Source organism: Tenrec ecaudatus, chromosome 7, assembly GCF_050624435.1.
Source record: "Tenrec ecaudatus isolate mTenEca1 chromosome 7, mTenEca1.hap1, whole genome shotgun sequence".
NCBI classification, from domain to species: Eukaryota; Metazoa; Chordata; class Mammalia; order Afrosoricida; family Tenrecidae; genus Tenrec; species Tenrec ecaudatus.
In genome coordinates, this window is record NC_134536.1 from 76,112,817 (window position 1) to 76,140,199 (window position 27,383).

Here is a 27,383-nt window from a genome sequence, read left to right on the forward strand (position 1 = left end):
CTTTCATGGTCTGCTAATGGTCTCTGAACCCAAACCACACACTCTTCCCTTCAGCCGTCAACGCGGGGGTTGCTTCAGAGCATTCTTCGATGCTGGACTTATGGCATGAGCCTTTTAACCCTCTAACCCCCAAAACGACATTTTCGTAACATTTATTACATATATTTATAATATATATTGATAACAAAGGAAGTAAAGAATAAAAACAACAAAATTTTTTCCTAAAATTAAAAATTCAGGCATCATAGTTAAATGAAAGGTTAATGTCCAAATATTTATAAATGATGCCCTACTACATGAACATGGGACTTTACTAAATGGGAAAGCGGTCAGTGAGATATTCAACTTACATTCTTGGGCGAGCACTGAAAGGTGAGAGAAAACCAACTGGATCAATAGGAGAAAGCTGTGGCACAGGCTGACGTGACCCTACTAGATCACTCCCTCTCTCAGTGTTGCCTTGCGACCAAAGGCGATGCGGATGCAGTATCCAGGGGAACTCAGCTGAAAGGCCAGAGACATCCTGGTACTTTTTCTACTATGACTAGGTACCTGCCCAAAGAAGCAGATGTGACACACTGGGAGGAGGCTGGACTTCATGTCAGTAGACTTGTTTCTGCAACTTAGGGTCTTCGAACAGTTGGAAAAATATACAAATGTACTGAAATACAGTTTTATAGTCTGTAAAATGGGGATGATACTATCTACCTCTTAGAAATCTACAGAGGTTTGGATGGGACAACATATGTGAAAGTGCTCAGTAAACAATGCCATCTATATCAAGGTCATTACTTAATATAGTGACCATTAAATACACCAATTTAATAAACCAATATATTAATAGGGTGCTACCATTCCTCAATTCAATTTTGAATTCATGATAAAGCAGGCAGTTTCAGACCATTCTTACAAAGCAAAATGTTGTACAGTATTGAGGAATTTTGAGAGAATTCCATAGTTGATACATATTCCTACACAGTACTTAATACTCAGGTTGAGAAGAGACACAAACAGCAGGGCAGCCTGGCAGATTATAACGTGGCCTGTATGAGAGTCTATTTTACATCCATGACCAGGAATGTAACATCCTAATTGTGGCTCCCAAATAAGATAATCATGAGTGAGCGAAAGAGAGAGGACATACATTAAGCATCTATTTTAAAGTCTACGATTAAAAATTCTTGAATTTTTGTCCATACGAGTATCCTCAAATCTCAATTGTGTGAAGGCAAGGTGAAAAATAAATTACACACACACACAGAGGAACCCTGGTGGCACTGTGGGGTAAGCACTTGCTGTTAACCACAAGGTGGGTGCCTCAAGTTCACCAGCCCCTCTGGGAGAGACAAGACTGTCTGTTCCCACGAGGATGTGCAGCCTTGGGAATCATACGGAGCCATTCTACTCTGTCCATAGTGTCACTATGAGTTGGAACTAATTTGATGGCAGTAGGTTTATTTTTTATATATTCATACACACATTACCTATTTGGCTTAGAAACACTAAAACGATGATGAAGTGTATGTGATTATTTTTCTTATTTTGTTTTTTAGCAGGCAAATGACATAACCGTCTTTTCGTTTAGTTTTTCATTCAATTCTCAGTTTTTTATGGAGTGCCTTCCATATACAAGGAGCTTTATGAGAAACACAATTCTAATCAGTATGTACATATACACACATTCTTATTTGCCATTCATTTTTCACACTCTACTAAAAAGTACCATAAACTCAAGGCCGACTCTTGACCTTGAGTATTTTGATGTATCCGTGAAAATGTACTCATCGAATACGAATGGTGGAGTGTGTGTGTGTGTGTGTGTGTTGTGTAGTCCAGGAAGTTTCTGTCTTCTGCAGAGGTATTCAAACACACCAAAAACCTATCTTTCTTATGTTGCCATTTCCCTCAAGGGTGTTTTAAATGTTGTTGGTACATTTTACTGTTTAAAAAAAATTTTTTTTAAAAACTGTTTAATTTGTAAACATGCCCTGGAGCATCCTGAGAGCATCAGCCTTCTAATATTTGTTATGAACTGCTTCAATGCTAATGAGACAATAGCAGCTCCACCTGAAATTAAACCTTTAATATTATGGCCAAATGACCTCATATGCTCCAGCTGCTGCCCAAGGTCATGCCCCAGAGACATGCACCCCCTCCAGCACTGTAATGAATTGAGGCGTCCTAGCAAGTACCTACGCTGCATTTAAGGGTTTAATGTCGGCAGCCTTCAAATGATGAAAGAACCTCCAAAAGTCACTTTAGCTAATAGCAAAAACTCACACTCACTGCTACAGAGTCAGTGCCGACTCACAGCGACCCTACAGGCCAGAGCAGAACTGCCCCAGTGTGTTTTTGACTGTTCCTTTCACTGGAGTAGATAGCCTTGTCTTTCTCCCAGGGAGCAATGGGTTGTTGTGAATGGCTGACCTTGTGTCTACCAGCCCAGCACGTGCTCATTACTCTATCAGGGTTTCTTTTGACTGGAGGTAGAGACGGACACCTGCTGAAGTTCATGAGGAGACAATGGATGAGACATGATAGGTGGTCTGTTTCTATCATCCAGGGCTGGGAGCTGGGGGCTGGGGGCTGAAGCTATGCCAGCTGGTGGGGCAGGGCCCACGGAGTCAGGACTGGTGTCGCTGGTGAGTTGCAGAGGCGAACTGCTGGCGAGTTGTCTGCACATCAAAGTGGACTGCCTACACACGGACTAGCCTCACTAGGTGACATCAAGTACAGTCACGCAGGTTGCAGTAGCAGCTCATCTGCTTTCTTGAACTTCATTCCATCGCAGGGCAAAGAACTGGAAAACAGTGAGCCCAGTGTGCAAAGCACTATCTCTGTCAAAGGAGAGTCCAGTCTTCTTCATAATTATTCTATTTTTTTTACTCAAATAGAAATGTCTAAGAAGCCTTATAGCCCAAGGTCCTGGCAAGGGTTGGGGCATGAAAGAATCAATGAAAACCAGTAAATGACGCAGGGATCCCCAAACAGAAGGCAAGCAAGACACGACTTACGTGCGGTGGGGAGGGTGGCCTAGAAAGGGCCGACGGAGAGCGCGGGGTCCCGCAGCCCAGGTCCAATGGCTCGGCTGGCGGCCAGAGGGAGGAGAGGGCTTCCACGGGAAGGCAGGAGGGGAGGAAGCAACAGCAGCAGGGCCCTCCATGAGAGAGGCAAGAGGAGAAGCTTCTTTTATCCCCCGTGGCAGCTGCACCCAGGAGACAATCGGGGAAAGTTTGTCGAGTGAGAGTGAGGCTGCGACCCAGGGGAGTCACAGACCTGAGACCTTCTGAAGAAGCCAGGGGGAAACGAGGTGTCTGAGACAAGGGGCGTGGCACGCACGCGGACATGGAAGGATTCCAGGGGACCCGGGAGCAGTGCCCACTGACCTCTCTGGGAGGGGGCTGCAGACAACGTGTAAGGCACTTTTAAGACTTTCCGAGGATACGGGTTCACCGAGGGGGCCCAATGTCAGGGGCCACTGGGCTTGTTGGGTCGGCAGCGTGTCTGTGGTAGATGCCTTGTTAGGATGCACAAATGGCATGCTTTCAGAGAACACTCACTCCCCGTTAGACATAAATCATGCAAGGGCTGGGAGCGGAAGAGAACCCCGCCAGGCTGCCACCCAAAGCTGTCTGAAGTAAGGAGCTAGCCGAAATGGCCTCCGCTTGAGTCTCATGGATTCGCAGCCCTACTGAATCCACAAAACCAAACCACTCCTGGCTAATGATACCTCAGGTTACTATTAAAATCGAGCCTCATACTACTTTCCTAAATGCCAAGGAACTATTGATTGATTGGATAGACACATCTCTCTCCTAATTGCCTTTTCTACTTCCCATTGCCTAAACAAAACCCAGACATAAGCTCGTCAATAATTTTATGAAGATCCCTGACGGCTATTTTATCTACCTTGTGCATCAAGCTAAACAAAAACAACCATTCCACGCCTGTTGCAGTGCTGACTCTGCCTAGGGCATCGGTACCCCCAGCCCTATTCTCATTTCTTTGTAAATAAACTTTTCGAATAGCAGGGCTGCTTACTGTAAGGGCTGCATGGAGCCCCTCCCTGACTGGATTCGATGGCTTACTTCATCGTGGGAGCCTCTTCAGGTGCGACAGCTTTACCACCTAATGACTCTCTTTCCTATTCAAACACCGGGCAGGGAAAAACAACTAGGAATAGCTTGAAAAGGAAAAATGCATAAATAAAAGAAGCAGGAACGAATGTGCAAATAGAACGCGGTGTAAAATTGCAACCATTAGGATGTGTTGGTCCTCCCTCGATTTAATTGTTTTCACAACTGCAGGGACATAAATGTCCAGGGCAAAGTAGGAATCTAGCGCTGAACGCCTGCCAGCAGCTGGGGTTTCAGGAGTAACTGAAGACAATGACAACTGTCGCTATCAGAGGCCTAACGCACGAGGTCGCTACACACAATGTGGACACGGAAATAACGTGTTTGGTCCTGTTGGGTTCTCCCCCTACCCATTTCTTCCATCTTTTCTTAAGTATGCATAAAAAGTGGATGGTGATGAGCCAGCCACACATGATAAACACCAGCATAATTAGGTGCTGGCATCTTTTTTGCCCTGTGCCTCAAATTGCTACAAGATTAGGCACTGGGTTTATACAAATTGAAATTTGCAACTTTTAATAACCCGCGTACATATCTACAGGCAAATGTCTGTCTCTCAGCCCCGCTCCTTGCTGCGATTCCCAGGAGCGGGGAGGAGGGAGCCGCGGTGCTGGGAAGCAGGAGGCAGCTGTGAGCCAGGCCACAGGGCGCCGGGTAAGGAGCCCCCAGATGCGCCCCTTCCACTTGCCAACTGCCCGGAGTGCCCGTCGCTGCTTTCTCCGCTGCGCCGTCAGAAGGGAAGCATTTGCTCCGTGGGAAGGCAGCGATAAGGCTGGATTTGTTAGCGTTTCCATTTTTAAGTGAAAATGAAAGGGGGCGAAATGCTCTTCTGGATGCGTTGTGCCTCTGAGCTCCATTTGAAGGAGGGAGAGGGAGAGAGGGGGAAGGCCGAGAAAGCCGCTGTGAAGGTCACTGAGTGAAAGAACTTCCTCGGGGCACAGAATAAATTAAATCCCAAGGCAAAAATAAAATGTGATTTCCAGAGTGTGAGGCACAAACTCCAAATGACAATGATTGACAGCCAAACTATATCCGTGCAATATCTGAGACCGCACGTTCTCATTTACCTCCGCGGCGCCAGCCAGCGCCCATTAAACATCCGTCTGATGCCCAAATTAACCTTCTTGGCAAACTGAAAGAGGCACAAACTATCATAATCAACCTTTCATTATCACAGCAGCCTCGAGTCAAAGGGGCAGAATAATTGTACCATCAGAGCCTTGATTGTTTTCAATCAACAGCCGCTGGAGTGACAGCTCGGTGATGGAGGAGCTGATGAAACGGCACCAGGCCTAATCAGAGCAGATGAACGGCAGGCATGATTGGCGCAAATGAACAGCCGTGCTTCTCCTTTCCATTTACAATCTGAAATGGCTCTTACATTTGTGGGGTTCTTCCCTCCCGAACGAGCGCCACTGAAAGACTGTTTGACTTATTAGGAGTTCTGACAGTGCAGAGTTAGGAAACACAGGTAGGGTGATCAGCTGAGGCTCTAAGTGGGTATTCAGCATAATTCTAACAAGTTCACTCTTGAAAAGCACAAACCGACTAAAACAGGCGTCCAATGACCTAAGCGCTCAGCGCTGGTTGATCAGCAGGCCCGGCTATTCCAGCCAGATTCCCAGTGTGAGACACGCGGACAGCCTGTCCGTGCAGACGGCAGCGCATTGCTCTTCCTTCAGCCCAGCCCTCGGCCCGCGCCTCCCTGTTCTCGCAGAATGCTCCAGAAAGAGCCGGACAGCGCTCGTCCACAGGGGGGATGGATCCAACCAAGGGTCTTTGGGGTTCAGAACCTGCAGCCACACAGGGAACCGAACGGGGTAGGCGAGGGACCAGCGCCCACCAACTCGATGCTGATGACGCACAGGACGGCTGGTACAAGGAAGACTAAGTGGGCATTCGGCATAAAGGGGCCTGGGAGGGGCCGGAAACGCCCTAAAACAACAGCTGGACAGCGCGTCTCCCTCCTGAGGGCTGGAGTAAGCACTGGGAGGGGCGACAATGAAACTTCTGCCGGCGGATTCCTTCTCCTTAACTCATGAGTCACAGCCAATCAGGAGTCTCTGTAGGATAGTATCATTCCAGGCAGTTCTTCAGGGCAAAGGAAAGCCTTTTCGCTGCACAGATTCGTGTGTGTGTGTGTGTGTGTGTGTGTGTGTACACAGTATGAACCAGGACTCTAAATAGATTAATTTCAGTTCAACTCCAAGCTGAGATTTTGTATTTCCACCCTAGATATACTGAATCTACATTTTAACAAGAGCCAGGAAATCTATAAGAAGCACCTAGGGGTCTTCTTAAACTACTGACTGAGATTCAGGATCATATGGAAATGTAAATTCTTAGCGGGGTGCTCCTAAGGGACTAGTTGGAAGATCTAGGGTAAACTCTACAAGTGTGCAAGAAGAGGAAAAGATGGCTATTCTGGCGAGGCTGTGGGATCAGTGTACGGCTGCTAACCTTAAGGTTGGCAGTTCAAACCCACCAGCTATTCTGTAGAAGAAAGACATTGTCTGTCCCCATAAAGATCTGTAGTCTCAGAAACCTCATAAGGGGTCACTATGACTCAGAATCAAATTGATAGCAGTGAGTTTGGCTTTTGTGTTTGTTTGTTTGTGTGGGATTTACAATGATTTTTAAATGCTTTATTTACAGTTTTTACAGAAAAAAGGTCATTTTATTTGCTAGATTGTATGTTGAGATGATGAAACTGGGATGCATGATTAATAAAATAAAAAGAAGAGGTATCAAAAACTATCTTTAATTTTCTATGCAATATTTAGAACATTGTATTCTCTGATCTTCAGTCCTCATGTTCCTGAACATAGCTCTTCTTACACACAAGATACACCTTAAACAGGATCTGCCCTGCGACATTTGCCATGACTTGCTGTAACGTCTCAAATTCTTGTTTCGCTTCTTTTTCGGGGGCAATATTCAAAAGGAGGTCTTTGGAAAATGGTTCTGACCCAAATATTTTCTAAATGGACCTTTGCTCTCCTGACACCTTCTCAAGGGCCTTTATTCCCCAACAGGGCCCTTTATTCTTGTGGGTTCACAGGCACCTCTACTGAGCTTTACCAGCGACACATACCCCTTATCCTCCAAGGCCGTGGTTCTCAACCTTGCTACCACTGGTCTGTCTACACCTTACACAGGATTCTTCCACCTACAAGTGCATAAACCCAACCCTTCGCTCATCGTTTACTCTCTATGAGATTTATCATGAGAAGGGTAGGGGCGATGGGTTAGGCACTGTAAGGCTAACCTCAATGCCAGTGATCCAAACCCAACACCTACTCCTGGGGAGAAAGATTTGCCATCTCGGAAACCCTCCGGAGGGTGGCTGTGGGTCAGAATCCACTCAAGTCCGTGGCTTTGGTGTGCTCTAAAGCCAGAGGACATCATTCCAACAGTGGGCACAATTAGGAATCTGCTTCCACTCCCTCAGCAAGCCCAGACATCATCACGGCCACAGGGGAGTGTCTAAAATGCACGTGCCTCTTAACTTAGCATCTTCCTTTCTGGAAGGGGAGGATTAGCTTTCCTCTCAGCTGTGAGTAATTTCCTATTGTGATTGGCTGACTTATAGTCAATTTAGTATAATTAATGCCAAATTACATTGTAATTCACATAGAATTACAAATTAAAAGCTATATTAAGAGCAAATGAATTAATCAAAATTAATGATATTATGCTCATTTGTTTTAAAGTGTTAATAAGATAGGTCCTCCTAAAACGTTTAAACTTTAGCGGACCATCCATCACTCTTTTAATTACCTGATTTGCTCGTGTGGCCAGAAGAAGTTGTGCGTGGGTATTTCTCATCAAGAGCACACACACACACTTGAAATGCACATTTGGTCTCCAGTTGACAGAGCTTTTTAGCTTATGTTCTTGAAATTTAAGTATCACCTGTGTCCCTTTCCAAAAGTGACTTGCAATACTTATAAACAAAGGGGAACCATGGAAACACGCTTTAACATTTGTCTTGATCAACTATCTATCTAGGGTCACTCTACCCCTCAAAGGATTTAGCTTCCTGGTTCATTATTTTTCTACCACAATATCAAAATCCACTTGTATCCCTTCAGTGTGCCACCCCAAGTAGCCAGGAGGACAGGGTCAGGCTCTATGTACTCTTGCTAATGGTACACGGAAGGATGCCAACAGATTTTACCTCTTAGTCAAACTTAAGGGTTAAAACTTTGTCATAGAAAAGCACAATGATGGGCAAAAAAAGTTTAAGAATTGTCTTTCTCCATGGATGCTATACCATGTCCCTCCCACCCCACCTCCAATGATTTCCAGAGAATGCCCACCTTTCCCCTCCAGGTTTGTGGAGGTGTTCTGAATTTTCACTTGTAGAAAAAATTCTTTGGAGCAGTTGGACTTTTATGCACATAGAAGAATCACCTGAGCGTCTTGGGGAAATGTAGACTCTGATGCAGCATCTCTGGGGTCGCAGTCACTGCCATCGAGTGAATGATGACTCATAGTGATCCCCTTGGGTTTCCAAGACTGTAACTACAGTTTATGGGAGCAGAAAGACCAATCTTTCTCCCATGGTGCTGTGGGTGGTTTGGAACTGCCAACCATGCAAATTACGACCATGCAAACTCATAACCACTACAACACCGGAGGTGGGGGGGGAGGGGAAGACATGCAAATTCTCAACAGGAGGTTGAACTGGTTGGAAGCCCTGCATAGAAATAAACACAGGTCATGCAGGATACGGATCTACCGGACTCACTCTGTTGAAAAGACTTCCCACTTCCAATAATGGATATCACTCTCCTTTCCTCTCAAACCTCAGATATAGGTCATACCCAACTCCCCAATTCTGCTGCATACGTTTCCAAACTCACGTCATACACTGGGTGAAAAATGAAGAAGTGATTGGCCACGCCCCTGGTACCCATGCAATCTCAAATCCCTGATAAAGACACCACCCTTCAGGCTCCCTCCCCATTGCATGGTACCCCTCCCCTCCCCTCCCCCTAGCCCAGACCCATGCAGCTGCAGCAGCCATCATGGTGCTCCAGTAGCCTTTTCACAAACCAAAACTCAAACTCACTGCCTTGAGTCAATTTTGACTCAAGCATAGCAACCCTATAGGGCAGAGCAGAACAAGGACTGTGGGTTTCTGAGACTGTAAATCTCTATGGGACTAGGAAGCCTCATCTTTCTCCAGGGGAGCAGCTGGTGGATTTGAACCACTGACCTTGGGTTAGCAGCCCAAGGCATAGCTCATTATGCCACCAGAGCTCACCGATCTAAAACTCCTTATTGGGTGTAAACTGGCCCTCACTTATCAGCTGTCATCACCTTGTGTTTTGAAGGAATAGCAGCCTATTTCTCCACCTCTGCCAGAACTCTCTCCCTTCCTCGTCAGACCACCTAGAGCTCCCACCTTCCAGGCTCTGGTACAGACACATGATTTCAGGTGACACTTTCTATTGCAATCATTTTTCCAACTTCACTCAAAGTTTCACAGCCAGTGAAAACGAAAGTCGGTAATTTATTAGGAACCTACACTGCTGCATCCCTCATCACACCATCTGTAATCGAATCAACTTGGATTCATGGCAACTCCACAGGACATAATAGACCAACTCCCTACAGTTTCCAGGGCTATAACTATCTAATGGAAGGGGAGAACCTCATCTTTCTCCCTCAGAGTGGCTGCTGGTTTCAAACTGCTGACCTCACCTTTCTTGTCTCTTGCTCTTTGATCATCGGACCAGTATACGGCTGCCTTGCTTGTTCTTTGCCTCAATCTGCAAGCTACCCTACCTGTGGAACACCTAACCTGTGGACTGTGTTGCTGTAATTTGAGGTTCCTCAAGGACCTGCTTTGCCACACCATTGGAATTTACATCTCTTGAGTTGGGGACTGTCAGACCCTGTCATCTGGCTGACTGTTGGTGACCTGCCCTGCTGTTTGCTGCCTGTGCCCAGACAGCCTGAATTGCTCTACAGAGGACGACCAGGAGGCCCTCGAGACTTGAAGGGCTTCCAGTGTCTCACAACTGTTAATGGGAGTGAGTTGCACTGAGCCATCTGTACTGCTTTATAATTTAATTAACTGTTTATTTCTTATGTTATCTATCTGGGTCACCCCACCAGGCAAAAAACCATCCTCTGCCGTCATGTCCACTTTGTTCCTGTGCCCATTGGGCGATAACAGGAGTGGCAGAGGAAAGAGGAGGACCAGTCTCCACAGCGCGTGTCATCTTATCCACTTGATTATTAAAGTCCTCCTCTTCAGAGTCAACCCTTTGGTGAGTGTTCACATGAGACATGATTATCTTTACTCTCTTGGCCCTTTCAGAGAGGTCTGTCCACATACCTCTTCCCCACACCTCCTTGTCACCAATTTTCCAATCATGGTTCTTCCAATTCCCTGACCATCCAGCCAAGCCATTAGACACAGTCCATGAATCAGTATACAGTCTCAAATCTGGCCAATTTTCTTTGTAGGCAAACTGAACGGCCAGGTGCACTGCTCGAAGTTCTGCCCATTGGGAAGATTTCCCTTCACCACTGTCCTTTAGGGAGATCCCAGAAAGGGGCTGTAGTGCTGCTGCTGTCCACTTACGAGTGGCACCTGTATATCGTGCAGAGCCATCCGTAAACCAAGCATGACTTTTTTGGTCTACAGTTAAAGTATGGTAAGGAACTCCCCAGGAGGCCATAGGTGCAGACTGGGAGAAAGGAGGCAATGTCAGGAGACTGTGGCATTTGGGCCACTTTTTCATGCAGCTTACTTGTCCCTTCAGGTCCTTCTTTGGGCCAATCTCATATATACCACTTCCATTCACATAGGCTGACTTGGCCATTTGTCAGCAGTAGAAACCAACATGAAGTCCAAGATATGGGACCATTCCTCAGGGAGATTGAGGTAGTTAGTTTATGGTGCCAACCTGGCCGATAAGCACCTGTGGGATTAATGGAAGGGTGGAGAGATAAATGGCCCAGCTACCATGGTTCGAATCCGAGTCATGGCACCAGGCTCCCCACGAATGTGCAGTGCATGAGGGGAAAGGGAGTGGCCACCTTTCTGGCTAAAACCCGTTTCCCGGGATGAGAGGCACATGCACTGGACCCTGGTCCCCCTTGTGTCAAGGGCTGACTTTCAATAGATCCCAGCGAGGGAGCTGCTCTGCTACGATTGAAACAAAGACCCAGAAGCAGGTCGGTTAAGGTCATTCCACCCTGGTTGTCAGCTCAGCATGTAACCCACTACACCACCAGGGCTCCTTCCCTCCTTATAGAGAGTAAGATGTGAACAGCTCTTTGGCTTATGAGAGGCACCTTGGCAGTGTAGTGGTTACTGCTTGGGTTGATAACCATGAGGTACACAGTTTGAAAGTACCAGCTGCTCTGGGAAGACAGGGCTTTCTACTCCCACGAAGTGTTTCAGACTCAGAAACTCACAGGGGCAGTTCTATCATGTTCTATTGGGTTACTATGAGTCAACATCACCTACATGGCAGGGAATTGGTTTGGGGTTTTTGGTTGGCTTATGACAGCGGTTCTCAACCTGTAGGTCATGACCCCTTTGGGGGTCGAACAACCCTTTCACAGGGATCACCCAATTCATAACAGTAGCAAAAAGACAGTGATGAAGTAGCAACGGAAACTGATTTTATGGTTGGGGGTCCCCACCACATGAGCAACTGTATGAAAGGGTCACGGCATTAGGAAGGTTGAGAACCACTGGCTTATGAGAAGATGTGTGAGGTGCTTCCAGGTTCTCATTTTCTTGGAGACGAGGTGTCTTTTGGGAGAAACAGCGAGTTCTACACGAAACCGGTGAAGTGATTTCTGTGAGCTCCAGTGTCCTCATGAGTTAAAATGTGGAAAATACGAGGGGGCTTCAGAAAGTCTGTGGGGGTAAAATGGAATTAACAGACAATGGAATTCTTCCTGGAACCCCGTGAAGGCCCCTCATACTTGCCTTCTTAGCCTTAACAAGGCTGATGGGAGACCCAAATGAAATAATGTGGATAAAAATGGTTTAAAACTTTATAAAGCGCTCTAGGAATATAAAGAATTATGATGGTTGTTATTATTATCGATGGACTTCCGTACTTACCCTCCGGGTTTCCACCTCATACATGGCTGAGGGTTGGGTTTTGTTTTTAAATCCCTGATAGCCCAGGTAGCAGCGACATTCCTGCAGGCCACCAATGCATAAGTAATATTCCCCAGTCCTGTCCTTCTCACGGCAGCACAACAAAAATATCAGCCAGGAAACAACATGAATCACAATGAAAATTAGAAGCAGAGAACATAAATATGTCATATCTCATAAATCACCTTGTTGTTCTGTTGTGCTAATTCTTAAAAAAGGAAAAGCAAAACGCACCTCTCTATTAACTCATGGGGAAAGCAGCACATGAATACAAGTCAGGTCCCCTGTGATGTCGGCTAATCACTGCCCCTCGCAGCTCCGTGACGGCGCCCCGCGCCGGTGCTGAGGATTAGCTGGAGCCAAGGCCCTCAGAGAGGATGCGCCCTGCGTCTCCCACAGGCATGCAGCACAGACTAACAACAGCACAGCCACCAGCCAAGCAACTTCCCCAGGATGAAGCCACGCAGAGGAATGAGCCACACGGAGATCAAGAGCGTCACAGTGGGTCACGCCCTGGGCTGGTAACCACAAGATCTGGGGTTCAAACCTCCCAGCTACTCCCAGGGAGAAAGACATGGCAGCCTGCCACTCTAAAGATGTAAAGCCTCAGACAACCCTGTGTGCGCGGCAGTGCTCCTCTGCCCTCCCCTTCACTATGTGTTGGGATGGAGGCGGCAGCAATGGCTTTGGTTGGTTGACTTTCTGGTAGCTTACAGCGGGGCGGCTGGAAGAGCAGCCTGGCTCAATGCCAGCTGGGGAGGCTCAGCACATAGGACTTCCTGCAGGCACAGCACTGTTTGGGATGCCAAGGAGCTGCTCTTTGTTTTCCTCACCAGTTATCTAATGAGAAGGGGCTGTCTTAGAAGAGAGCAACTGTTTAGTTAGGAGCCACTGTTTAGGAAGAAAAGTTTAAAAGGGGCATGTGCTTGATTAAAGAATGAAAAGTAAAATTCAGGGAGCCCTCGTGGCAAAGTGGTTATGCACTGGGCTGCTCTCCATCTGAACGTTCAATAGTTTGAAACCAACGGCCGTTCCACGGGAGAACAACAGGAATTTCTATTGCTGTAAAGATTTATGGTCGTGGAAACCCACAGGCAGTGTTACCCTGTCGTACAGGCTTGCTATGAGTTGGCTTCAACTCAAGGGCAGTGTGTTGTTTTTTTTTCTTTCCTTCTTTCGGTGGTGTCGTGGGTTCCATATTGGCCTGCAAACCATGAGGGTGGGCAGCAGTTTGGAATCATGGGAGAAAGCTGAGGCTTCTAAAGACTGACAGTCCCTGAAAGCTCCAGGTGCAGTTCTCCTCTGGCCTGTAGGTTCCTTATGAGTTGGAGGTGATTTCAAGGGCAATGTATTTGTTTTTGTCTTGTCGTTAAGTACAATTTATGGGGCTCTGTGGATAAATTTGTGTTTTCCATAGTTCCGGTCAAAGAACTTCAAATACAGCTACCACCTGTTTTCAGCAAGTTTTCAGCAAGACTAGCAAGAAAGGCCTGACAACCTACTTCTAAAAAGTCCATGGATTAAGAAGATCCGATCCCATTGTGTATGGGTTGGAAATGATTTGGGGGTAGGGGGAAACAATGGAAGCCAACTCAGCAGCAGCTAACAAGAATAAGTAAACCAACAAATATACAAAACAAAATATTATAGAGATACCTGGAAAACGTCTATCTGGAAAACACAAAGCTAAAAATGGTAAGACTATGGCATGTATGAGTTGACAAAGCGTGGGAACAGGATGAAAGAGTACACATCTTGTTTGGGCGAAGCATTCTCAAGGCAACTGTATTCCACTTCTAGTCACGAAGGCCCAAGAGTCCAAAATGAAAGCCCTCCTGACAGTGCTTTTATAATCAATCACTGCCTATGGCCTGGCTTCGTCAGGGCTTGAGCTGTACTCTTCTGGGCTTTGATGACACGGAGGCTGGCAGAGGTATGCCAAGCTGGTTAGTGGGCAGCCGTGATCAACAAGAGGCACATGCCCTGGAGCTCAGAGTGAGAAGGGGCACCCTGGCACAGACAGGAGGCAGGCAGGGTGGCCATTATCCCTTCCATCTATGGGCACTGTGCCACAGAACTAGAAGTCCCTGTTAATGATTTTTAAAGCCAGGCAAGTAATTTCCTATACCTCTGGGTTAATTGCTCCCAAGCACTGCCGAGTTGCTCTTACAAACTTAGAAGCTGAGGTCCAAAGGGGAAAGAGCCTCAGAACTGGAAGACGGAAGTCTGATTTCCAGCTTGTTCCCTCAGCTTCCCCACTTGTCCCATAGAGAGAGCACAGCCATGACAATGCAGAAGCATTCTGGGAACTGATGAGCTACTCGAGGATGAAGCATTGGGACTGCATTATTTCACATTGAGTACTTGTGAAATCCTTGCTGCTTCTTGGCCTGAGGTGCATTGATCATTTAAGAGGTCAAAGTTTTAAAAAATGAATACATGCCTGGTATCCTTTCAAACGATAAGGAAGTACTGTATATACTTGTGTATAAGCCAGTTTTTTTCAGCACAAAAAATGTGCTGAAAAACTGGGGTTTGGCTTATACACGTATCAGTGTAACATCTCGCTGTCCGACCCCCCCCCACCCCCCTGAGCTAACAGGACAAGCGCCTATTATCGTGAGGGTGATTGCCGTTTCTCTGCTGTTCATTCAAAGCCCTGCTGACACTGCAGGGCTTTGAATGTTTATTTACTCACATCTAACCAATCAGAGCCGTCCTATGACGTGGACCACTCCAACTCGTAGTGATTCACCCATAGTGATTCACTTAACCGGCAGCTGAACTGGTAAGGATGTGTCTGTGGCTGCGCTCAGTCTCTCCCCTCTGGTCTCTGTGTTAATTCACATCCTGCATTTCCCGGCCCACATGGACTCCCTCCACACCCAGCTAACAAGTTGCAGGGGCGGGGGGTGGGTGGGTGGGGCATTACCGTGAAAGTTCTTTTTCAAATTCTTGTTTAAAAATATTTATACATTACCTCACTGATGTCTCAATTTTTAGTAATTTTATTTTTATTTGTTTTGATTATTGAAACTCACCAATAGCTTCTGAATTTTCCACCCTAGGCTTATACTCAAGTCAATCAGTTTTTCTGGTTTCCTAGGTAATAATTAGGTACCTCGGCTCATACTCGGGTCGGCTTATATTCAAGTATATACGGTAGTCGTTTTTTATTTGAATTCACCTTCTGTCATTTTTGGGGGAGGAAAAAAAAATTAGATCAAACTGCAGTGTGGATAGTTTTATGTTACGGATAAAAGTCCAGGAGGGATTTAAATAAACAACAACAAAAATGAATAAAACCCTAAATGTGAGAGTTTGGGAATTATGTGTTGGGATCCTACCTACACAGCCAGCAGTTCAAAACCGTCGGAAGCTCACCAGGAGAAAGAGGAGGCTGTCTACTCCATGAAGAGTTACAGCCACAGTTCACACTAGCCAGAAAGATGTAGGAGCTGGAATGGACATGGAGTGGCCATGAGCTTGGTTTTCAGAGAAAGAAGAGTCAACTTACGTCTCAAGGGATGTAAACAGAATGTGTTATTCACAGTATGACTTTTGGAAGCAAGCTCCCACCAATCTGGTAAGGAAAACATGCAGTCGTTAAAAGGTCAGACTCCTTTCATAGAACACTTTTCTTAGATGAAACCTAGGCTTACATGGGCATGGCAGGAGGTCTTATGATCCCTTCAATACATTTTAATACAGAATCTCCACATTATTGTATTTATTTATTATTTATAGAGTGCAAGATGACAACACACAGCGTGCAGGGCAGACACTCCAGGCCCAGCCTCTGCCTCTGGGAACAAAGGCTTGAAGACAAATGCGAACAGGACTGTCCCCCAGCCGCAGCCAGAGGATGCAGTCCCTCTGCCAAGCCAAAGGGCGATCAAGGAAGGGACTGCCCGCGGAGGTCTGACCATCACATGACCCCCAAATTGTCTGGTCTTATTTTCCACTTAAATCCAGGCTCGAGTTAGGCTTAAAACACAAGGAAGAGGGACCTTCCACTCTGGGGGTAACGAAGGAAGGAAAGCATTGGCCTCTCTTTCTAGAACAAGGGCTCACGATGACCTGAGCTACATGCTCTCCACACAGAGTAGAAAACAAGCAAACACCCTAACACTCAGATGAAAATATATATAACTGCCCCCAGCCAGGGAGGAAACAGAAATAAATTGCTTGACCCCAATAACTGGACATTTTTGGCAAAGTTTCTACTGCTGGATCTAGCTTCAAACACGATACCTGTCAACAGATAACTGGTATTCCAATTCCAGCTGCTGTCTTTTTCCTTTTTCTTGTTTTTCCTACTTTAGTGATCCATTAATAATCCCGAATGCCGGGTTAATGGTTGAAAAGCACAAGGATCCCTTTCACGTGGCATGAGGCCAAGGACAGGGGCACTCTGCCATTCGCACCAGCCTGGGTCATTCTGGAACTCAGCAGTCTTCAGTAAGCACAGGCGATGGAGACACGCCTTCGCCCCTCTTCTCAAATGCGAGAGCTCACATGAAACTCTGGGTTTTCCATAAGCTGTACTTTGGTGGCCAGAATCAATCTGGCTGCCGCCTTTTCTCTGGCGAAAGGGAGTCTGAAGTAGGGCAGCGAGTTTACATTTGCTGGAACAAAAGAAAACAAACCTGCGCATTAACAAGAGCTCCCTTGATGAAAAGAAAGACACGCCGGGGCATGGCAGTGGTGGGAAACGGTTTGGGTCCTCCACTTTCCGTGTTCTGGCAGACACCCAGCTCGGGAGTCAGACACCTCCACTGAATCCAACAGGAGAAAGTCAACAGCGCCTTCTTGAACCATCGTCCGCACTGCGGGCTAAGACCCAAAGCAAACGGAAACTGGTGGCCGTTTGCCCGGTCACGATTCCAAGTGACCCCGGGGCCACGCTTCCTCCCCGGGCGCATTCTCATGTGCCCTTTCCTCCGGACACTGCGACTGCCTTGCTAGTTTCCCCGGAACCCGAGGAATTGCTGGTCTTGAAACTTAAGACCCATTTTTTGAGAAGAATTGAACTGAATTAGAGAAAAGGAATATTGCTTGAAAGAATCTCCGTGTCCTTCGACATCTCAGCTGCGAGTCCCTGTGTTCCCTCTGCACATAGAATGAGTTAGCCAACAGACCAAGTCGTTTCAGGCTGCGCCAGGGGAAGAGAAATGTGTCCGGGAGCGACCGAGGGCCCTCTGTGAGAGAGGAGACTGTAAGTTTTATGATAACGTTCCAAAAGGTGAGATGAAAAAAAAAGGAGCAGGTATGTGATGTCACCTTTAGGGATTTCATGGGTTCACGGAGCCACAGAATGGCTACTGCCACCTGCCGCACGCTGCATCAAAGACAGGGACTGGGGGAGAGACAGCAGGGCAGAGGAAGAAAGCGTGTGTCCAGCCAGGATAATTTGAAGATTCAGAGGACAGATCTTCAGTGCCAGACCTCGTGAAGACAGGTGAGGAATGGAAATCAGACCTTTCAGCAGGGGATAAAAAGCAGGGGATTTGTCGGGCTTCATTATCAATGGGTAGAGGAGGAGCCACGTGTGTAAATGTGTACAGACGTGTTTACTGGGCTCACACTTTGGTGACCGGTGGCATATATTTAATCAAATGGCAACCCCTCCTTCAGCTTTCTATTACCTGCCCTAGTTCATACCAATTTCCTTTCTCTTCTCAAACACCCCTTCCTTCACTGTTCTTCTTTTAAAACATGGGATGGGGATTTGTCAAAGTCAATGAGCACTTTATTACAGTGAGAACGCTCCGTAATGAACAATTCAGCAATTTAATGAGATTCTGTAGATCTGTCTCCAGCCTGTCCATCAAGTTTCACTTCTATAAAGCACCCTGACACTAATCCTCTGGCATACCCAATCTTCACCCTGGGCTGATATTAGATTCTTCCGTGGTATATTGCATTACTAGTTTAACCTTAGCAAAAATTATGAACTTAACTATACTTGAGGCAACGTAGCTGGTCTGATTTGATTTTTTCTCTACTAGGTGGAATATGAGGGAATTACTTATTTACTAAGATAAAGCAAAAACACTTTCTGAGTGCCTGCTGAATGCCTGAATCGATAATATTAATGTGAGTCTGTTAATTCTTTCAGGTCTGGTATAAAAAAATAGAGAGAGCGCCTACAGCAGAAGTCAGTGTTTGAAATCCTATATTACAATATTAGTAGCCTTTAGAGAGGCAATTAGGGTGCCTCTACAGTGGGCAGTATGGAATTTTTGTGACACTCAGAAATCTGCCCCTGACCATGTCGATCGCTGGCAATGCCTTCAGCTAAGCCACAAAGAGAGAGAGAAGCCACGAGCACAGTTGGCTTCAGATCTCAATTCAGTTAAACATAATTAAATGCAGAATTCATTCCAAGCCTTTTTCCCTTTGGGAAGAAAAAAAAATTGGCTGCTTCTCCCGTTGAATTAACCAAATCAGCATCAATCTCATGATTTGTGTTTATAGAGGAGAGTAGTGGACAATTGAAATGCCAAACATTCATATTTGCCAACACCTTCAACCTCTGCCTGATCAAACATTATTAAAAAATATTTTTAAAGTAGCATAGGAAGAAGTACAACTTTACAGCTCAAGTTCTCAGAATTTACCCCACCCCCACCCCACCTCTATCGCATAGGTTTTTGTGGTCAAAGCGGTGTGCAGCAGTGGAGAGATGAGGGCAGGTGGCACTCGACCTAGATTGAAGGCCTGGCGCTCTCCGTGTCCCTGAGTCGTGAGGGAGCAAAGCCTCACTTTCATCTCCAGGGTGACGGGCCATGCTAGTCACCCTTCCAGCCTGGTGTGAGACACCACAGTAAGTTTGTAACGAACCTGGTTCCTGGAAGACCCTCACAGTCCACTGCAGCTTTTACCATTTTCCTGGTGGAAACAGTAATGGAGAAGGCCATTGGGGATTACAGCATAACCGGGAAAGGCAATCAGGCACAGTCATCCATCAGCGGAGTCCGAACCTGGGTATTTAGGCTGGAATTAAAGTACTCCTTGGTGTCATTTGATAAGAAACCAGGGCATTCACTGCCCCGCTGGCTAACAGAAAGCTTGTCATTTCCCCTTTTATTTGGTATATAAATGTTGGGGTGTTTGTTTTTCCACTTGATCATCACATCTTGAGGGCATGGGTTCCTAGAAGCAACAAAATGGCCAGCGAGTGCTTGAGAGGGAATCCGACAGCCAGCGCTAAGGAGTGGGAAGACAGACCTGACTCCTTCCCCAAGACACCCTGTGGATTGTTCAACCAATCACTGGGGAGGAGAGGAAAACACTTCAGATTGAACGATCAACTTCAAAGCACAAAGCATCCCCTGTCCTTTGGTGAAAAGGCAGGCAAACAGGCAGGACTTGGGCAAACAGCAATGGACACACAATGAGGGAGCAGGAAGGTTTTTGCCCTCAACCGCAGCACAAGAAGCGCTTCATTGCACTAGAGGTCCGAGCTGCTCTCTGCTGCCGTGCAGAAATGTCTGAATTGTTTCTAGGAAGCCCAGCATTCATTCCCATTCTTACTTTACAAACCACTCTTTCCATATCCACGGGAAGAAACTATTTTTATCTGGGGGAGGAATGGCCGACTGTTTCAGATGTAACCGTACTGCGTTTCTGGAGGTCACAGACTTTTAGAGACGGATGATCTGCTGCGCAGCCTCACCTGTGACGTCCTGAGTTAAGTGGAGTCCTGTGAAGGCCATAAGAACCTGTGTTTCCAATTCTTGACTTATCAAGTGGAAATATCGTCTCAATCTGAAACCTGGCAACATCAGGACCAAACCAGGGCACACAGCTTGGTCTGCTCTTAACCCTTTCCCTTTTCATCGTTTCATGGCATGTCAAGGCCCACAGGAGGCGGGTCGAGCGCCCTTACCTGCCAGATCTGCTCTTCGCTCAGCGAAGTGAGCCGGTCGCTCTTGAGGACCTCCTGAAGCAGACAGTAGGGCAGCGTGAGGACGTCTTCTGGGCGATTCTTGAGCAGTTCGGAGAGATGCTTCACTAAGAAATCAATCACTGCCTTCTCCAACAAAGTGAGGTTAAAGAGGTCAGCAAGTCTGTACAGATCCAAGTAATTAAAGCTATTTAATTCCTGGGTGTCAAAAAATAAAGATACAAACAAACAGAAACATCTCTTAGACATCGGTGCAAGGAAGAACAGACAAGAAATTCAGATGGCCTCCCTTTAAGTTTGCAGGACAGGGGTGGGGAAAAGGGACCATGCCCCGTTGTTAATGGAAAGCAAATCCCCTCTCCATGACAAAGCAGACAAGCTTCTAGATGGCATCTCCTGCCCTCACTTTGCTCTGATTAAAACCAAATGCACTTAGAAGACAGCTCAGTAAGCCCTGGGGAGGTGTCTTGGGTGTCACTGGCTGTAATTTGACTGTACAGCAATATTCTACAAGGCAATGGCAATGATTTTTCTCTCCTTACCTTAGTTCGTAGCTCGTACGGAACAAGAAAATGTGAGGGCAAATAACCAGGATATTCCCAAGACTTCAAATTATGTTGTTTTTTTAAAAAATACAATCCATGCAGGTTTAATACAATTAGCACACGATTTTAAACATAAAACCTCCCCCAAAGCCATAGATGCACTCCAGAGGGGTCCAAAGGCTGTCGATCTTTAGAAGGAGACGGGCTTATCTTTGTGCCACGGAGTGGCTGGGGGTGGTGGTGAACAGACAACCTTTCCATTACCAGTGCTTAACTCAGTCAGGACCCTATTTTAAATAGAAGAGCTTAGGAAAGGAGGACATCGCACAGAAAACAGTCTTGTCCTCAGTAATTCTGTCTGTAGTAAATCCACCAAAGAGGACTGAGTTGTAATCGGTGGTTACAATAAAAATTATGAACAATGGATAAGATCCTTTCCCTCCTTTTCAAAGATGGTCGTTACAGCAATGCTTTGCTATTTGGAGATTTTACTTGTCTGTCCAAGTCCCAAGGAGTCTTGGTGGCACCCTGTACACTGACTCTGCTGGCCCGTGGCGAACCATTTGCCTACTAACTAAAGGTCAGGGATTGGAACCCGCCCGCTGCTTCTCGGGAGAAAGATGAGGCAGTCTGCTTCCATAAAGATTACAACCTTAGGAACCAACCCTATAGGACTCTGTCCTGCGGGTTCACTCTGAGTCAAACTGACTAGCTGGCAATCCGTAGCGAGTCAGGAAGCCCCCGATTCTGTAAGCGTGGGCCAGATTGCCCCACGCCAGTCAGGGTTCTGGAGGTGCTTTTGCCACTGTAACCCTGCGAAGGCTGCAGGAGGCAACTGGTTCTCAGGACTGAAAACATACCTACCATAAGTGAGAAGGCCACGAGCTGTGGCCTCGTTTGTCCTAATTTAAAATTTATAGTTATAATGTGAGAGGACTATTTTCTACTAATCTAGCATATACAGGGTGATACCAAATAGCTACGGTGTTTACTCTAATGACCTATTTAAACAATTTTCAATACACAAGTCTCTTTTTCTAGCTTAAGTGTTTTGAGCTCCTTCTAAACATATCCTAGCTTAATGTATTTGCTTCCATAATATTACGGTGTGGAATGAATGTTCTAAATCTGTGCAGAGGCATTATGTGGCCTGGACTGGCCACATGTGGCCCTCGGCTAGTCTCAACTGAGATATGCTGAAAATATAAAATATAGCTCATCAATATTTTTATATTGATTATTTGGTGAAATAATACCATCCTGGATATATCAGATTAAAGAAATTATTATAGTTAACTTCACTGGCTTCCTTTTACTCTCAAAACATGTGACGAGTAGAAAAATTTAAAGTGCACATGCAGTTTCCATTACAATTCTACTAAATGGTGGTGCTCTAAAATAAAATTTAAAATGATGAAAACAGCTCTCAGGGTAACAGCCACATCATCATGGCTACCTGATTACATTTTCTACTTTACACTCCATTTCTGTTGGTGAGAGATGACACTTTAATTATATTCCTAACAGGAGTTAAGCTAGAGGACGTCAGGAATCAGACATGAGATTCTGGCTCTTCACAGCTCTATTTGCCAACATGATTGAAGGGAAATGCCTGCTTATCTTTAAAATGAGCTTGACCACAAATGACCACTGAAATCCATTGTAATTCAACTATCTAAGGGCCCACTCACAGTCACGCAATCAAAATACTATGGCTTCCAATTCAGGAAAGTTGATCCAAGGAATCTTGAAGAGTTTGACTCTAGCAGCTAATTATTTTTTTTTTAGAAAAACGTATTTAAATATGTTCTCCAAATGGGACTCTGTAGTGTCAGTGAATTCCATTCCAGGAGTCAAAGAACATCTTGGCCTTGAAGTGGGCCTTTCCCAGCGCACACGGGAGCCATCTCCTTTGGAGGAGGAAGTCCTTTCTGGCGGCTGAATCTCTGAATTCAATTGCACGAGGGCCCTGCATGCCGTACTAAAGTCCTCTTCAGTGTCTTGGAGGCCTGAGGGTACTGTCAGTCACCTTCCAGTACTGGAGCCACATGCCCGTGGGGTGGTTCACAGTGCCATCGCAGGGCCCAGGAGCTCTCGCTGAGAGGGGGCATTCTTTTGGCTGAAGATAATGGGCTTCCCCATCATCTCTTCTCATAGCTGGAGTCAGTGTGTACTCCGTCTGTGGAGGTCCACATGTACACCTGGTGTTTATGTTGTTTTGCAATGAAGAACTCCTTGGTTCTGCAAAATTCTATCATGCGACCTCCAGTTTTGTTTCTATCACTACGGCTATATTTTCTAACTACTTATTCTTCTGGGTTTCCAACTTCCATAATTCAACTGCCAGTAATTAGCAATGCATCTTGATTTTCTGATCAGCTTCATACTAAAGAAGTTGACTTCAATTTCTTCATCACTGAATTTAGTTGGTTGGTGTGCAAATCTGATTAATAGTTGAATTAATGGATCAAAATGTTCTTTGTAATGATGAGTGTGACACCATTCTTCTTGCAATTATCATATCTGGCATAGTAAACCAAGATGATCTGACTCAACGTGGCCAATACCAGACCGTCTCGGATCACTAATGGAGCGCATAGCATATCAATCTGTATGCATTTCATTTTTGATGATTTCCAACTTCCCTAGATTGCTATTTCACACATTCCACTAATGGATGTTTTCAGCCTTGTCTTGTCATTTTGAGTCACGCCCATCAGCAAATGAAGGTCCAGAAAGCTTTGCTCCACCCGCATCATGAAGGTAAGCGCTACTTTGAGGAGACAGCTCATCCTCGGTCATATTTGGAGAGCCTTCCAACCTGAGAAAGGAGCCCTGGTGGTGCCGTGGTTACACAAGGGGTTGCTAACTACAAGGTCAGCAGTTCAAAACCACTAGCTGCTCGCAGGAGAAAGATGGGACTTTCTCTTCCTGTCAAGAGTTCAAGTCTCAGATACTCACAGGGGCAGGTCTATCCTGTAGGTTTGCTTTAAGTTGGCATTGACTCGGTGGCAGTGAGTTTGCTTTTTTCCCCCTCCAAACTGAGAGGTTTATCTTCCTTCACTATACCAGATAATATTCTGGGCTATTGGTAAGATTTACAGTGGCTCAGAAGTGGTCTTCAGAAGTGGACCGCTTATCTTTTCCCAATAGTCTATTCTTAGTCTGGAAGCTCAGCCGAAACTTATTCACCATATGTGAGCCTGCTGGTATTTGAAATACTGGGCGCATAGCTTCCAGCCTCACAGCAACACACAAGCCACCACAGGATGACTGACTGACAGTTCTAGAGTAGGCAAAACTGTGCAAGAAATATCAGGGCATCATTTGCCTGACAGGCACAATGGCAAGATTAATGCAGAAGGGCATAAGGAACTTTCTGGGGTGGCAGATCAGAGCTATGCTAGATGTTGAAAAATTAACAAAAACTCAATCTCTTCCAATTGAAATCCTACAACTTAATGCCAGTCCAACTCAGAAGTATACAGAGGCAGAGAATTAATTTATCTGAATGGAGCATCCTTTAAAAATTGAGCTTTTTTTGTGATGTGTGATTGTTTCTTTTGAAGGCATTTTTAATGCTTTCTTTCACGGTCTTAAATAGTTTTGTTTCCTAAGGATATTATTTTATATAATCCCCAGACACACTCTAACAAAGCATTTCAAGTTTATTAGTGGCGAGTGCTTGGGAAGGCTAAATGGAGAAGTGTCCCTGGCTGCCTGAAGAGGCAAGGGGACTTCAATGGAAACACAGGGAGAGGCATCCAGTCAAGGTTTGCTCTCCATCCTTGTCTTTCATGTTATTACTCTTCTGTCATCATGTCCCCAAACCCGAAGTTTTATACATACGTCAGAATTTCCATCCCCTTCCCATGCCTGATGAGCACCTTAACATTTACACGTTAGAAAGTGAGAGTTGAGGGGGAAAGAAGATAGTTCCCACCGGGGTCCTCGTGTGTCAGCACACGCCCTTCCCATTGGAAGAATGGTGCATTCACTGAGAGCGGCAGCGGAATACCAGGTCTCAGCCGTGTGGCTGAAGCCCCATGTAAGGAACTTGCCATCCATAACGCTGTCTTGAAGGGTTTGCATTAGTGGGGGAGGGGAGGGGGGGAGAGGCAATGGCGAAAGTGCATTGAAATGGCGACCAGTAATGGACACATCACACAACAACATCAGCTTTGCTGTGGAACTCGTGCTACTGTTTCTGCTTATGAAAACAATAAATGGTCATTTCATCAAAATTAGGAAACACAAAGTGCAGAAAGGAAAACAACAACCACTCATAATTCCACCATGCTGAGATAATCAGCATTCATGTTTTTGTGAATATCCTTTTAGACGTGTTGAAAAGCAAGACTCTACGTGCTCTGAGGATGAGAGAATAACTGCATAAGGAATGCCAGGACAATCCACTGGTGGACACAGGCTTCCAGAAGCGAGTTTTCTGTTGGAGAAGAGCTGGCGGGAGTCAGGTGGCCTTGGTTAAAGTCGAACTCTGACATTCAACACTGGCTATGTGTTTGGACAATCACAAACTCCCACTGTTCTTCATTGACAAAATGGGCGAGATTAGCCACTTCGGAGAGTTGTCTTGGAGAGAATCTGCATACTTTATTATTAGCTGTGCTGTTATTAGGTGCTGATAAGTCCACTCCAACTCATGTTGTTGCTGGGTGCCATCACATCAGTTCTCACCCATAGCTACCCTCTGCACAACAGAACCAAACACTGCCCAGGCCCGCACCATCCGCGCACTGGTTCCCATGCCTGCGCCCACTGTTGCAGTCATGGGGCCCATTCATCTCCCTGAGGGCTTTCCCCTTTTTCACTGTCCCTCTACCTTACCAACTATAATGCGCTTCTTTAGAGACTGATCTCTTGTGACCACATGTCCAGAATATGGAAGATGAAATCTCACCATCTTTACCTCTTAAGAGCACTCTGGCTGTACTTCTTTGAAGACAGATTTGTTTGCCCTTCAAGCAGTTCACGGTACTTCCAATATTCTTCGCCAACACAATTCAAATGTATCGATTCTTCTTCAGCCTTCCTTATTCAATGTTCAATTTTCACATGCAGATGAGGTGATTGAAAATATCATGGCTTGGGTCATGTGCATCTTAGTCATCAAAATTAAGCTCCCTGTTTTTCAATGCTCTAAACAAATCTTGTGCAGCGTCTTTACCCAATGAAACCCTTTGTTTGCTCTCTTGGCTTCTTCCATGAGCACTGATGGTGGATATAAGCAAGACAAAATTTTTGACAACTTTTGACTCATGTCCACCCAACATACAACAGTGACCATATTTCCCGGTCCTGCAGTAACCTCACAAGTCCTGTGCGTGAGCCCATGATTCTAACCACTGTGTTAATTCATCTCCTCTGGGATGAATTCCTACACCTTATCATGCATGACATCCTTCTGCAGGGGCTAGGCTCTCCAGATAACATGCCCAAAGTACTTGAGAGGAAGTCTTGCCCTCCTCACTTCTCAGGAGCATTCTGGCTATAATTTTACCAAGACAGGTTTGTTTGTTCTTCTGGAAGTCCCTGGCACTTTCAATATCCCTTGTTTTGCTGCTTCCTGCATCATTGAGTATTTTGTTCACAGAATCCCTCAATATTATAACTCAAGCCTTGAAGTTTGTTTCAGTTCTTCCAGCCTGAGATATACCGAAAGCATTCTTCTTTTGGGGTTTCTAATGCCAGGTTTTTGCACATTTCATTATAATGTTTTACTCTCTCAAGTTTCTCTGGAAGCTATGTGTTCAGTTCTTTTAGTTCAGCATTTCTTCTCCACTTTAGCTAATTAATGTTCAAGAGCAAGTTTCAGAGTGTCTTCTCACATCCTCTTTGACCTTTTCTTTCTTTTAAATAACCTTTTGCTTTCTTCATGTATGGTGTTCTTGACGTGAACCCACAGCCAGCCTGGTCTTCGATCATTAAGGTAAATGTGTCAAATCTGTTCTTGAGAAGGTTTCTAAATTCAGGTGGGATACAATCATGGAAGCATTCAGGCTCTCAATGACTTTGAAATTTTCCTCCATCTTAAACCTGCTAATACTGAGCTTCTCCTCCCTCTCCTCCATTAGACGCATCTGATGAAGTCGACATGTACAGTGTCTGCTTATGCTGGTGAAAAGGGGTATTTGCAACGAAAATGTCATTGATGTGGCAAGATTCTATTATACAATCTGCAGCTCTGTTTCTGTTATCAAGGCCACATTTTCCGATCATAATTGCCTAGCATATAGTCTTGAGGTAAATCTATTAAATTGTATTAGGCATTGGTGTTTTATATCTAAAAACCATAATGCATCACTGATATAAGGCAGTTGATTTAGAGACTCAGTCTTAAATAACATGAATCTTTAAACCAGCTAAAAAAGACCAATAAGTAAAAAAACATAGATTTACGTTATCACCTGTTTCCATGTTAATGCATCCCGTGTTCCTTACGAGCACCAACCTCTCTTCTAAATTCCGGATTCATATCCCCAACTGCTAAGAAACACTTTCTCTTGAACGTTTCAGAGCCCAGCTTACCATATGCAAACTGAACTTGTTTATGAAACCTCTAGCTCTTGTTCTCTCTCCTCTCTGAAAGAATGACCACATCCCGTCATTCACACCAGAAACCCTCCCAC

At 45.5% G+C, this 27,383-nt stretch overlaps 1 protein-coding gene across 1 annotated transcript in view; it reads right to left on the reverse strand.

The window, feature by feature from the left end:
• The window catches only part of KLHL32 (kelch like family member 32), a 172,833-nt gene that overhangs the window by 44,413 nt on the left and 101,037 nt on the right, over positions 1-27,383 (reverse strand). The window contains exon 4 of the mRNA XM_075554015.1: positions 20,171-20,386. Within this exon, the coding sequence (XP_075410130.1) occupies positions 20,171-20,386 (216 nt within the window). The remainder of the gene's footprint in view (positions 1-20,170; positions 20,387-27,383) is intronic.